At 35.8% G+C, this 13,453-nt stretch overlaps 1 protein-coding gene across 2 annotated transcripts in view; it reads left to right on the top strand.

Moving 5' to 3' along the window:
- The window catches only part of CERT1 (ceramide transporter 1), a 77,958-nt gene that overhangs the window by 22,066 nt on the left and 42,439 nt on the right, over positions 1 to 13,453 (top strand). For both annotated transcript variants that reach the window (XM_059491899.1, XM_059491898.1), the window contains exon 3: positions 997 to 1,113. In XM_059491899.1, coding sequence (XP_059347882.1) covers positions 997 to 1,113 — 117 coding nt within the window. The remainder of the gene's footprint in view (positions 1 to 996; positions 1,114 to 13,453) is intronic.

The following is a 13,453-nucleotide window of genomic DNA, read 5'->3' as shown; positions in this document are numbered from 1 at the left end:
AATGTATTGGCAGTGTGTTGTAGAGGATATTTCTAACACTTGTCTTCCGCATCTAGTATCAATGTTTGTGGTCCTTCAGACTTTGTCACAAGCCTTTATCCTGGAGCCTGTTGGCCTCCTGCAGTTATTTTCATGTATATATTTTCTTTGGATTCAATTTCAAAAAGGTGTTCAGCTACACCTGCATTGCATGTCTTTAGAAATGGCTTTCAAATGTGAAGGATGTGGGGAATATTTGACTCGGTTGCATGTTTTCGAAGAAGTAACTTTGAATTGACCATGTCAGGGTACAGGGCAGATTAGATCATTGTTTTCTTTCCCTGTACTTCCCTTAACAGCTTCACTGTTGCATTAGTGAAAGTTTACTAGTATTTAAGGCATGTGAACTGAAAGTTATATACAGTTGAGTGGAGATGTGTGAAAGGATTGCATGCGGCTTCCAATTATTTGTGAAATATTCATGGTGAAAATAGTTGAGGCAAAACATGTCACCGCTTGTAAGTTCCAGTTCTGACTTGTCATTTAGATATAGTCTGCTTTTATGGTTCTATCCTGGTATTTTTTTGCTATGATGTATGTGTTTCATCTAAAATTAATACTGGTAGCACTAGTGTTATGGAGCTCTTGTCATGTTTTGAAATGAAAATGGATATGTAGGAATATTTTCTGGTATGGTAGATACTTTGCTGAACAATTTGTTTCAAAGTATTTGAAAATATGGAATGTATTATGTATGGAATTTATTTATGAAAATTTTACTGAATAAGAATGTATGACACAGGCTTTTCTATTTCAGAAGACCAGCAAGCATCTTTCCTTATGAAAGTATATGTTCATTATTTGAGACAGCTAGACAATACAGAATTTATAATCTAGGATGAATTTGAGGCAATATAGACAAATTTTCTGATTAGTGTTTGAGTGTCAAAATAGTCTGTGAGGTAATGTTTATCATGTTGCTAATTTTAGCTACTCTTACACTCTCCTCTGTCACAGCCCCATGACTTTGATGAATGCAGATTTGATATCAGCGTGAATGATAGTGTTTGGTACCTCCGGGCTCAGGATCCAGACCACAGACAACAATGGGTAGATGCAATAGAACAACATAAGGTATGTAATTTTCTGTTTTCTAATTTCCCTTCTCATTCCCTCATTAGATCAAGCATAGTGCTTGCAGAGAGTTTAACTTCCCTGTATATCATTAAAAGGCTCATGGTATTTATGACAGGTAAAAGCTGAAGATTGAAGTTCTGTGTTAAATATGTTTCAAAGGAATTGACTTTTTCTTGACAGATAAGACTTTACTGGGGGCTAACAACTGTGAGCCTTTCTTGAGCTCTCTAGCTTGAAACAGAAAAAGCTTTTATTATGTTTGAGTGATCTTTTCAAGGTTTTGTCCATCTTCTCCCTGATGATTGTATTGCTTCTTATCTCTCTTGTTAGTCTTAGAGTCAATTCTCTAGGTTATCATTCTGGTTTTGGGCTCCTCTTTTTCATCATTTGACCACTTTTACTGTATCCGATCACTAACTTCTGTCTCTTTGTCTTTTACGACAGTATTCTTCATCCACATTTTGGTTCAGCTTTCTTGATCTGTTCTGTATATCTTCCAACGAACTCAATTAATTTCATTTTAAAAATACCTGACCTTCAAGCCCTTTAGGTCAGGTAGAAGGTACACAAAACATCCATTATGTTATCAGGTACAAGATAGGCACTATCCCAAGGTGTAGCATAAAACTACAATACCTAGCCCAATGCAGCCTCTCAGTCTGGGTTACACAAGTACAAAAGGAATACAAATTGAAATAGATATCCAGGTAGGTATGAATTTTTACCTTGAGCTTCTTGAAGTAATGTCTGTATAGGTACTGTGTATAATTAAGAGATTTCACCTTTTATTGGCAATTCCTTGCAATCAACCAATAAAGAACATGTTCTTTAAGTTCAAAGTGCTCCCTTTTGGTAATGGTTCTCTACAAAAAATCATCTCAATTGGACTATTTGTCCCTTTGTAGGGACGAATAGTCCCTTGGCATTTTTCCTTCATTTTGATACAGAGGTAATATTAAAGCATAAGAAATCAAATTGCAAAGCCAGGATTCTTTCCTGTAGTCTCATGAAAAAATATGAAGTTAACAGTGGCATGTTCATTAGACACCAATACTGCAATTTATTCCTAGTGCAATAGCTGAGAGAAATTTCTCATGAGGATACACTGAAGAAGTTACTGGGTTGCACACCTGTAGAACTGACATTTCAAAAGCTGGTAGGTTTGGGGGTCTTCAGGTGTGGTTTAGTGTAGTCATGGAACTATATAGCCCTAGACTAAAATTTAGACTAGGTTTCATGAATGATTTAGCTGGGGAAATACAGAACCTTAACCTGAAGCTGGATAAGCAGAAATGCAGTCTATGTCATTCATTTAATGCTGTAGGAATGAGTGATGAAAAATCTCAGATCCTGTCTTAAACTCTGCCCATCACTACCTCAGACCTTTTTCATGCTATTTTTCTATTTCCTTTTGTAAGGCTCATCTTAACTGTTGCTGAGTTCTGGGCTGCAACTTTATGGAATCACCAGCTCATAGTACAAGATTGTTGAATGGTAGTGGTTTAGAGTTTGCCATTTTAAGTGTTGATTAGGCATTGTTTCTCTGTACTACTTTAAAAAAAGTCTTATGTTTTCAGCACTTTTTTTTTTTAACCTGCATTAGTACTCACCCCCTGTCATGACGTATGTGTTTATTTTCCTTTTCTGTCTGGTATTATTGATAAGCTTTTATTAGTAAGCTTAAATTGTCTTATTCAACCACATTTTCAGATCATGAATGATTATTGAGGGGTACAAATTCTAGCATTCCAAAAGTGATCTCCCTTTATAACGAAGCCTGATTAATTGTACAGTTTTTCAGCTTTAAAAAATAATCTTTAAACATAATTAGGTTTGGCTTCCATTCTTTGGAAGAATTTGGTAGTTATTTAAATAAATAAATTTTACCAGATCTCTGCCTTTATGCTTAAAGAAGAAGAATGAAGGGTTGATTATTTACACTACCGATTTTTTTTTTTTAGTATTTAGAATTAGTATAGAAATCGGGATAAGAAGGTGTTTTTTATTATTTTAATAAAGTTACTTTTCAGCTTATTTTTTAAAGAATGAGGGTGTTCTGGAATGTTGTAAAAACAGAAGAAAAGTATGTCTACAAGTAGGAAGTGGTAATAAGTCCTTCAGTGTATACTGAACTGACAAGAAATGGTTCACTTTGCGTCTTGCTATCCTAAGGTAATAACACTGGGCTTGACTGTTCTGAATCTTGCAGCTTTTCCAGTATGTGTAGTTTGCAGTTTCATGGCTATTTGACATTTTTCAGTTTCTTTCATACTCCTTTTTACTCTCTAGTATTAACAGTATCCAATGCAAACAGCAGTTTTCATTCTTAAATGGAGTACAAAATACTATGGCACATCGCTTCTAAATAAGCTATCAAAACATTTAATATGTTAAAATTATGCATTATTTTATATACATACTTTCATATTTTTATTTTGAAACATCCTTTTTGTATTAAACAATTACATATCAAGAATATCATGGTCAAAGCATAGCAAGGAAAACAGCATAAATTACTGCAGTCTTGTAATAGTAATAGTAGCTTAAACTCAAGTTGAAAGTATATAGTGAAATTACAGAGTTACTAAGGTCTTCTTTCCAGTGCACTATTCTGTTGTCTCCATAATACAGTAGGAGTTTTGCGTGATAAATGTAGGTGTAGAGGTATATCTATTGCTTCTGATGATTTTAGAAAAATAAACAGTAACCAGAAGCCTTGGAAATCTTGACCAGCACTTGAAAAAGTGCTGTATTTACATAAATAGGTGTTTGTTAGAATTAAACGCAGCACAGAATCCAGTCTTCGGTCTGATAATTATTAGTGGTTCTTAGAGAATGTCTCCAAATGTCTTGTTTCTGTACTTTCATAGCACTTTTTAGTGCTATAACCTGTAATTTTTAATATAGGTTTGTATGGAAAATATTTAAGAAACAGTACATTTTTCCGATAGAATTTTGATGGGATGTGAAAGAAAGTATTTTCATGTAATCTGGAAGTCAGTCCCATTTTTCATTCAAATTTGTATGAACAGCACTTAAGTGAAGTTCACTTGGAACCCTCTCATTCATCCTTTAATTCATTTCAGCTCATGGAAGTTTTATATCCAAAAACTTGACTGAGTGAAGGGGGGAAGATGGGCAAAATATCTCATTGCACTGAAAAGTTCAAAACTGTCATCTTACTCTGACATTTTCTGGAGGAGCTTTCTGATCAGGTTACCAAACATTTGCAAAAGCTCCTTCTGGGTAAAAATGTTTTTGTTTGAGAAACATGTTCTTCAAATGGCATATAATAATTTGAATAAAATCAAGAGAGGAAATTATTTCCTGTACCAGTCGTTTTTCTTAACATTAGTCTACTGCTGTATAAAGTACTTTTTTGTTTGTTTTTAAAGTTCTTTGTTGCTTACTGAGTGGGTAGGTAGTTCTGGTAGGCTGCTTAAGCTATTTGCTAACAAAAGTGTGTTTGTGAGACTTAATGGAGCATGTCACAAGGTTGTTGATCTTCAGAGTGAGAAAAATAGACAGAAATTTTGACTGTGTTTCATTGTGCTCCAAACAAAGAGAACTCTGATTTAAAATTAATTTTATATTAAATATGAGTATAACCAAACATAGAAAAACTTAATGCTTAGCATTGGCTGAGAAATGTCAAACAGCTTATGTTCAGGCATAAAAACCATTAGAATTTTCAGAGGGGTTTATAATTGTACTTTTTTTCCTTGTATTGAGGTTCCTGAATCCTTACTACATTAAGTGTTTCAAATATAGCTCAAAACATTTAGCCCTGAACTGAAGGAAGGATACATCTAAAACTACTGTAAAGCCGTCAGTGAGGCAAATGAGGAAGTAGTTCCTGTGTAACCAGGAGTCCATTCTTCTACTTAAATGTTTCATTAGATTTATTGATCAGGCATTTCTCTGGTGTCAAAACATTGATGGTACTTAAGCACCACAGTGCTGATCTGTTTGGAAAGTTACTATCTTCTTAATAATAATTTGAAAGGCTGCCCTCCTCCAGGTCTCTCCCATGATTTCAAAATGGAATTTGGAATTTCTAACCTAATATTAGATAAATGGGCTTAAATGTTGTTAGTTCAGGGCTGTGAGAAAATGAGAGTGAATTGCTGTTTGTTGTGAGAAACATCTGTATAAGTAAACTTATTTTGAGTAAATGAACTCCTGAGATCAAGATAATGATTTCTTGTGATGTTAATCCACCACCTGACTTGAGAACTAGATGAGAATTTATTTAGAAATTAGTACTTTATGAAAAATTTTGTATCACTTTAGGTTTGTCCCCTTTTGTTCCATCATAGTTTTTATTTTCTGCACCCAGACTCTTCATGTCTTCATTATTGACTTTGTGGCTCTTCAGCAATATAGATTGATAGTTTTTTTGGTCTTGTATTTGAAAAATCTTTTGTTTGTCAAATCAAAATAAGTCTTCCTGAGCTTCTTAAAATATCTGATTTTGCTGTTTCAGACGGGAAAAGGTAATTTTTCAGAGGTGTACCTAGATATCCAGCAAATTGGCATGTAGGATGTAGATAGGTTTTGTTTTTAATTTTGAAGTGATGATGTACAAGGTGTTTATATCTAGAGTAGAAGGCATGAATCTCAGAGTTTGACTGTGAAAGGCATCGGGTGGCTATTTTCTGAACCTAATTGACATACGTCCCTTTTTTGGGGATGAAGGGATCTATCCCCCTTAAACGAAAGTGGCCTGTCTCCCTCAGTAGGAATTTTCCTTGAAGGAGTGGCTTATGCTTTATTGTTTTTACTCTTGATTATAGACGCTGTGGAAGGAGATGGATTGTTAGAGTAGGGTTATACAGAAACATCAAGAAGAGTAAAACTTGTATCTCCTTTTCTTAGAATTTTCTCCCCAAAAGGGGGGAAGACATGGCAACCTGGGGGTTAAAGATAATTTAGATTTTAAGTAATTCTAATTTTGTGCAATTCTTTGTATGCTACAACTTGTTTCTTAAAATACCAGTTGTCAAACCAGGTAAGATGCTTTAGATACTACTTTGCATTGTTTAAGTGCAGATCTAGTTTAAATGGTGGGAAAAGCCAAAAACACTGGATTTGACAGTCAGATACATTCAAATTTAAGAAGTAGTTAAGTAATTATTAAAGCAGTTGATTGATTTTGGTTTTTTAACATTGATACCTTTTCAAACAAGTAACCTAGAATTGGGATATTTAGTTGTGAGGTTGTTATTTTCTGACTGTTGATCTTAGTTCATAAGTCAGTTTAGAAAACTGCAGAGCAAACTTTAAACGGCATAATTTTGATTGCAGCCAGTAAGGGCACTTCATGATTTTGTTGTGAGAAAACTCAAAATGCAAAAACATCATCAGCCTGAAATTTTCAGAAAATTGTTATTAACCACATCAAATGGAGTTCCTTTTTTGCAAGTAACCTAAAAAAAAGCTAGTAATTACCTTATAAAGTGTTAAGAATCAATAATTTCACTCTTATGATAATCTGCCTGTTTGGTTTTCCCTTGTCAGTGTACTGTTCTAAAAGAATTAGTGAATGTGCTGTTACACATTGAAAAATATTGCTAGTAACATTGAAAAATATTGCTAGTAACAGTAATGGTGATGTCGAAGCAGGAAGCCAGGTGGAGAGGACAAGGGGTGGGCTTTGCTAGTCTAACCTGACTGCAAAACCATTCGAAAGCAGAAGTCCCAGTGGATGAAACCAGAGCACCACTAGATTTTGCGCTTGAGAAGCATCTTAAAGTAACCCACAGAGTACCTGCCTGGAGCTAATAGATCCCCCCTCTACCTGCTGTAATTGTTCCTGTTCTGAATGGTTGAGCTAATTGCTTAAATCTGTTGGTTATACAAATCAGCTTCTGGACTGAGGTGAAATGTAAGAATATTGTACCTGGCGAGTTGTTTGAGTCCAATCTGGCTAGCTGTGGACCCCAGCCCACACCATCTTACATGGACAAAAGGCAAAAGACAAGGAGCACTCTTCTCCACACAGGGACAAATGTCCTCAGTTTATTCCCAGGTGACCCCCTCAGATGGAAAAGTGTCTGTCACCTCATGGCAGGAGACTTTTAAACCAAGGGAATGGGGGGCTGAGGAAGAGGACCACAGCCAATGGGATACCCATGAGGAGGGGGGAGTAAGCCTGGAACAAACAAGCACCACCAGGGGTTTTTAGGGGAGGGAAAGACCATGTGATATAAAAGGGGAATCCCATGAGGATACAAACATACTATTCTGTGCAATAATACAGAACCCAGTGCAAAACAGCTAAATATCTATTTAGTGCAATACAGCAATGAAGGACTTCAGGTAAAATATTGCAGTAAATATTGACGTATTTGCAAATTAAAATTGCTTTTTATCCTTGTGTTATTTCTCTTGTAAACTTAAATATAAGAGGTTATGCATGAGTAACTTTCATTAAACTCAGAGGGAGCCTTAAATTTCACTTCAGACTTGATTATAAGCAGCCAGAGTTTCTCAGTTCCTAGTTTTTGTTCTGTAATTGGAATATGTCACCTTTAGACTGAGATCCAAGTGCATCTACCTGTTCTTTTAACCTACAATGGCTTAAGAAATTTGACATTAACCATACTTTAAGTCAAGCTTTTGTTTGAATACTGTATATAAATATTGATCTATGAGATTATTTTTATTTAGCTGTTATAAGAAAACATTGAAAAATGCAAATAGAGGTAACTTTCTCATAGTAATATTTTACTAGCAGTAGATGCCAGAGTGAAAAAATTTGACCCATTAGTCAGGTCAGAAACCAGTATCAGAGTTTCAATTCATAAAATAATGAGCTCAGGTTATCAGCAAGAAGGGGAGAGTACAGAAAGGTAGCATATGTTTAACTTGTCCACAGGCCTTCAGCAATTTTAAGTAGAGCTGTAACATTCTGTAAAGACGGGGTAGTTTTCTCCTTTTTTACACATCTCTAACCCTGCTGTTGAATGGATTTCATGTACTGATAATGGCAATAAAGATGCCAATAAATTACTTCGAATCTATTGCCAGTCTGGGCTGAAATTAGTAAGATAATTTAAAATGAATAGTATATGCAGAGAAATTATACAGAAATATTTTGACTCAGCATACTAATGTAACAAACTTTTAAAATAGACACTAAATGAGAAGTATAAATTTCTGCCATCAGTAACTAGTTTTGTACGTTAAATTTAGTGTTCCCATTTTCTGGCAGACCATTGAGGAGTTGCTGACCAGGTAGTTTAGATGTGCATTTAAGTGCATATTGAAGTGCTGCAAATAGTCTTCAGAAGTCCATTTTGATGTTGCAACCTTTATAAATATATTTCTTTTATCATCTTACTATATTATTGACAACTAGTCACTGTCAATTTCTAGCAATGGTAAGTGGTCTAATATTGATGAGTGAATGTTAATTATAATTACAGTCTTGTTAATTATTTTAAAATAAAAACTTTACAGTAGTGTAACTTCAGATACATCATATAGCAGGCAGCAACAGGAAGAGTGTTTGTTGCCATTTCTCCCTCTACTTCCTCTCCTGAAATGTGGCTGTTTCAATATTGTGGGGTGTTTAAAGTATTTGCTTCCTCAGCAGTTATTGCTGAGGTCTGAAAAGTGCTGTGGCTCCCTAATGTTTTAATTTTTTGGCGTTTCATACTAATAAAAGTTCCTCTGGCCATTCACAAGGAAGACTGACATAAGTGGAAGAACAGTGCAGATGAAGGAAAGCATGGAATATATGGGAGTAGATATATATTGTTCAACTTCAGTTTTATTCATCAAGTTCATAAGGAGTACTGTAGGAGTGTGATGATGAGACCTACTTTTGCCTATGTTGGTATCCATGTCCTGAGTGTTGGAACAAGTTTCTTAAGTAATCTTTATGTCAACTATTATTTCCTATTAACTGGATTTGGATTTCCTTGTCTGGTGCTCTACAGCAGACAACAAACTAAAAATATTTCTGTTTGATACTGATATGGATTGTATAGCATACACTCTTGTTTTGTGGTAATGCATTTTGCTTCAGAGGCTAGGGACCCACTCTCCCTCTGTGGCCTTGTGAGGCTCTGGCTTGAAGCTGTAGTGCAGCTTGCCTGAGGAGGCTGGAGGACAGTGTTCAGATACTTATATTAACCTGTAAAAAGCTGTTTTAAAAGCCTATTAACCTGTTTAAAAGACTGAAATGTATAGGCAAGTCATTGATGAGTGGCAGAGACACTCTTTAAGGTGTTACAAAAATACCCTGTACTAGTTTGAAACTAAAATGTTATGAACCGTTGCTCAAGCTTAAACAGGAACATAGACGAGGGTTTTTGCTGTTTCTGTCATTGTTGTGTGTTGATGTTACATATTTAACATAAGTTCTTGTGTATTCACTTTTGACATCTCCCAGGAAAGGTGAATGAAGTGTTTGCAAAACTGCTCCTTGGTAACTAAATAACAAAATATGTTCAAGCAGAGGCTTCTGAACTTGGCAGTAATAAGCTTACTTACTTTGGATTTTGACCAGAACCTTAGGTAGAGTGGGAAATACATAGGGGAAGGATGTAGCTGTCTCAAGTCTGAGCACCCTGTCTTAACTTTTAAAATTCATTCATCCTTCAGTTGGGAATACTATGTTTTTCTTTTTGGTCTTCAGTGACATCTGAGTGGTATGGAGATGAGCAAAGAAATAAAGTGAAATACTGTCCTGAAGGAAGACTTACAAAGTTAATTGTAATTCTTCCCCTAATGTGAACTGAACTCATCCTTACTAGATGCTGTGTTTCACTGTAAGATAGATTGGGAAGTGGTGTAACAGTAAGGGCTTGTGGAATCATTTTTGGCTGTTTGTGCCTTCAAAGGGATTTCTTGCCATCCTCATAAAATGAGTTCTCCTTTATTAAGTAGTCTTACAGTAAATCTAGAGAGATTATTCCATTCATTTTTGAAACACTTAACATTTCTTGTCTTCTTGTCTTTTTCTATTAGAACAGTTCCCTATTCCTCAGTTGTTGTGCACGTGGATGTCTTTTACAGCTTTCTGATACCTAGCATGACTGTCTTACAAATTCAATCTTCATCTTTCAGTGAAGTATAGCACCAAAATGGAACTCAGTATCCCCACTAGGATCCTATATGTGTTGTACAGAATGTAGGATTATTTTGTGGGTCTTGTATGCTACCATTTTACAACACCACAAGTTTTCTAACTTATTCAGCTTACAAAACCCTAAATCTGATTCATCTCTAGAACTATCTGCAGATTGTTACCTGTCCTGTACGTGTACAGTACAGTATTTCCTATAACCAAGTAAACTTTGAACTCCATTTTTCTCATGTGTGTATATAAGTGTTAAGTTTGTGTTGCTCTTCTGTCAACTTCAGTCTTTCCGGCTCAGCTGCTTTAGGTAATCATTATTGTGCTGTGTGGGTTTGGTCCCGTTCCTTAAGTGATTGTGCTTCTTCTAGTACTGTGTAAAGTATGGGGACTGTCTACATGAAGAAATTGCTAAGTAATCTAACCTGTCTCAGTTCACAACTGAGCTTTCCTGTTACTCTGTTGGGAGCTGCTTATCTAAATCTGAAGCTGTACATATAATGCACTTAAGATAATTTTAAATATTTGTATTCATGAAAGCTGTGATATGTTCCTAATTAAAAAACATTCACTCCAATCTAGTTAGAACATTGACAGAAGTCTTCACAGTCTTAGTAGAGATCTGGAGCTCTTCTCTCAAGCCCCTCCCCCTAAAAGATAGTGAACCTACTTGAAATGGCTTACTCTTACTTATGTCTTTCCCATAAATTAGCTAAATAGACTAATCGATTCAAGATTCAAATGCACAGAAAGGTTAAAGTAAATTTTTGATCACTGCATAGCCAGGCTGGTGAACCAGGGTGTTCTGAAATAGCTAATGAATGCCTGAAAATTACAGTTCAAATTGCAAATTAGCAGAGTGTTGCCTTTTAGGTGCAATACTGTGTGGAGGAAAACACTTGAAAAAGTGCTAACTCAGTATCAAATAATGTGAAAGGCTTTTGACACTACTGCTCTACTAAGCTGTTGAGTATGTCAGTCAACATTTTTGCAGTGCTGTTTAATGAACAACGATGTACCTGTCTAAAGTAAACTTGGTCTCAAGACTAATGCTCAGTCTTAGGTGACAAGAGCTCTAGAAGAGTCAACTTGCAGCTGGCTGTGGAATAAATAACTGGTCTCATTGCTATAAACAAGTGGGATTCCAATATTAAACTCAGAAGTGTTATTAATTCACTTTGTAAATTGTTTGGATAGTGTATACTTTCATTTAATAGAGGTAAGAGGAATGTCAAGGTTTGTCACCAGCAGAGTGACATGCAGTTGTATCTAACAGTCTGAGTTCTCCATGGCAGAGTGGTAGCGTGTTTTACAAGGTCTCCCTGGAAACAGTATTGTTCATTGAGGGAGACCTGTGTCAAGCTTGACTTTGGTGATAAATGCCCTTTCAGATTAGGGTAAGCTCTTGGTATCAAGAACTGAAAGTAGAAAGCTGCAATGTAAAAGTAGTGAGTGGTTAAACAGTTGAAAGTTGTCACTTGCCAATACTGTATGCGAGTTACTCAGAATTATTAGTGATCACCTCAAAAAATACTGTGCATCAACAGCTTAATAGAATAGTCTTGGGTACTCTGTATGTCTCAGCCTACCAAAGGTGGTCTTTTTTAGCTTTCTCAAAGACCTTTTTAGGAGGTGGGTTTTCTTCAGTCAGCTTTCATTACAGTGAAACTTAATGAGGTGATATTAATAGATGTCAGTTGATCCCCCTGCTGTAGGGAGGAGCGCTCAACCGAATGGGTGGGGTGCACAAGTGCCAATAAGACATAGTAACATTGAAGAGAGGTAACTTTCTGGCTCTTTTGTGAGACGCACACACCACCACTATCCAGGGAAACTCCTGAAAAAGAGAGTAACTCCAGAACCTAATGTGAACTCAAAAGAGTTGAAGGAATTCTTTTGGAAAGACATCATGTCTTGGGGCATCTGCTCTTTTAATTTAATGTCCTTGCCATTTATCAGAACTTCTTAAGGTAATTCTTCTTGTATAATTTTCAGTGTAGGTCAGCAAAAAGATCCTCTTTTTTTTCTCTGAAAACAGATCAAGCATGAAAATATGCATTTGCTGTTATTTTAATGTTGTCTGTGTATTGACTGACTGCAGAGGAAAAGAAATTCATGCTCTTGAGCATACCTATTTTAAGTAGTAGGTGAGAAAGAAAGGGTTTAATATTTAACTGCTACTGCTATTTAAATATCCCATATTGCTTGGTATGAACATAGGCATCAGAAAACTGGGGGAATGGAGGGTTAAATAGAGAAAGGTGTCCATCTTTCTATAGGATTTGTGTATTACTGTAAAATTGCTTGTTTAAGCAAACAGATACACTTGAGGATGCTCAGCTGATACGAGTTACTTGCCCTGATATATGGTATGGTGGGGGTACTGAAATTTTGTAAGAAGCTATGCTTTCAGGGAAATATTAGATCGATTATTCAAGTTATTGTTCCTTTGCTGTCAATAACAGAGTTCTTTCTTTAAAATTTAATTAAACACTAATTAAATTTCAGTGTGGGAAACTGAGCTTGGGTATGTCTTGTACATTCCATTATTTTAGCACTGGTATCAGCAGTAACTCTGATACATATGATAGTGCATGTCATTTGATGTTGCTAAATTTGCCAAGTGCACTCATTGCTGAAAACTGTGTATTTCCTGAAAGAAGACTAGGGGAATGCCAGTGAATCAGCAGTTTCAGTTGACTATACAAGCATGTTTGCTGCAGCAAACCTAAATGTTTTCACTTCCAAATTGTTGAAACTTCCCTTTCGGGACTGAAAACAATAGTTCTTTGTCTGTCTTGGCACCCCTTTGCCATTCTTGGGCCCATGATGGAACAGCAGCTGTTAAATTGCAGCTTTATTAACAAGTGGTTACAGTTAGTACTGTCTAAAGCTGGACTAAAGCTTTGTCCATTCCAGCCCAACACACTTGATTAATTATAAACAAAGCAGATTGTTTCACTTTGACCAACTCAGTCTTTCTTTGCATGTGTGTTCCAGTTAATGTTTCATAACAATTGTTTTGGCTTTGAAAATAGATACTATAATTCCCTAAAGAATGCATCCTTGTGGGATGTAGGCCTGAGAATGTAATTGGACATGCTCTGGTCAGGAGGTGGTACTAGAGATCTTGCATCCTAGTTGTTTTATGGTAAAAAGGTTAACTGCTTCTTACATAACAGTTAACTGTTCCTTGCTTGTGTTAGAGTATTGTCTGTTTCCGGCAAAATAATTTCTCTGTCTTGAAAC

This window comes from Ammospiza nelsoni, chromosome Z, assembly GCF_027579445.1.
Source record: "Ammospiza nelsoni isolate bAmmNel1 chromosome Z, bAmmNel1.pri, whole genome shotgun sequence".
NCBI lineage: Eukaryota > Metazoa > Chordata > Aves > Passeriformes > Passerellidae > Ammospiza > Ammospiza nelsoni.
The sequence above is the reverse complement of the archived record's forward strand: the minus strand, read 5'-3'. Positions and strand labels throughout refer to the sequence as shown.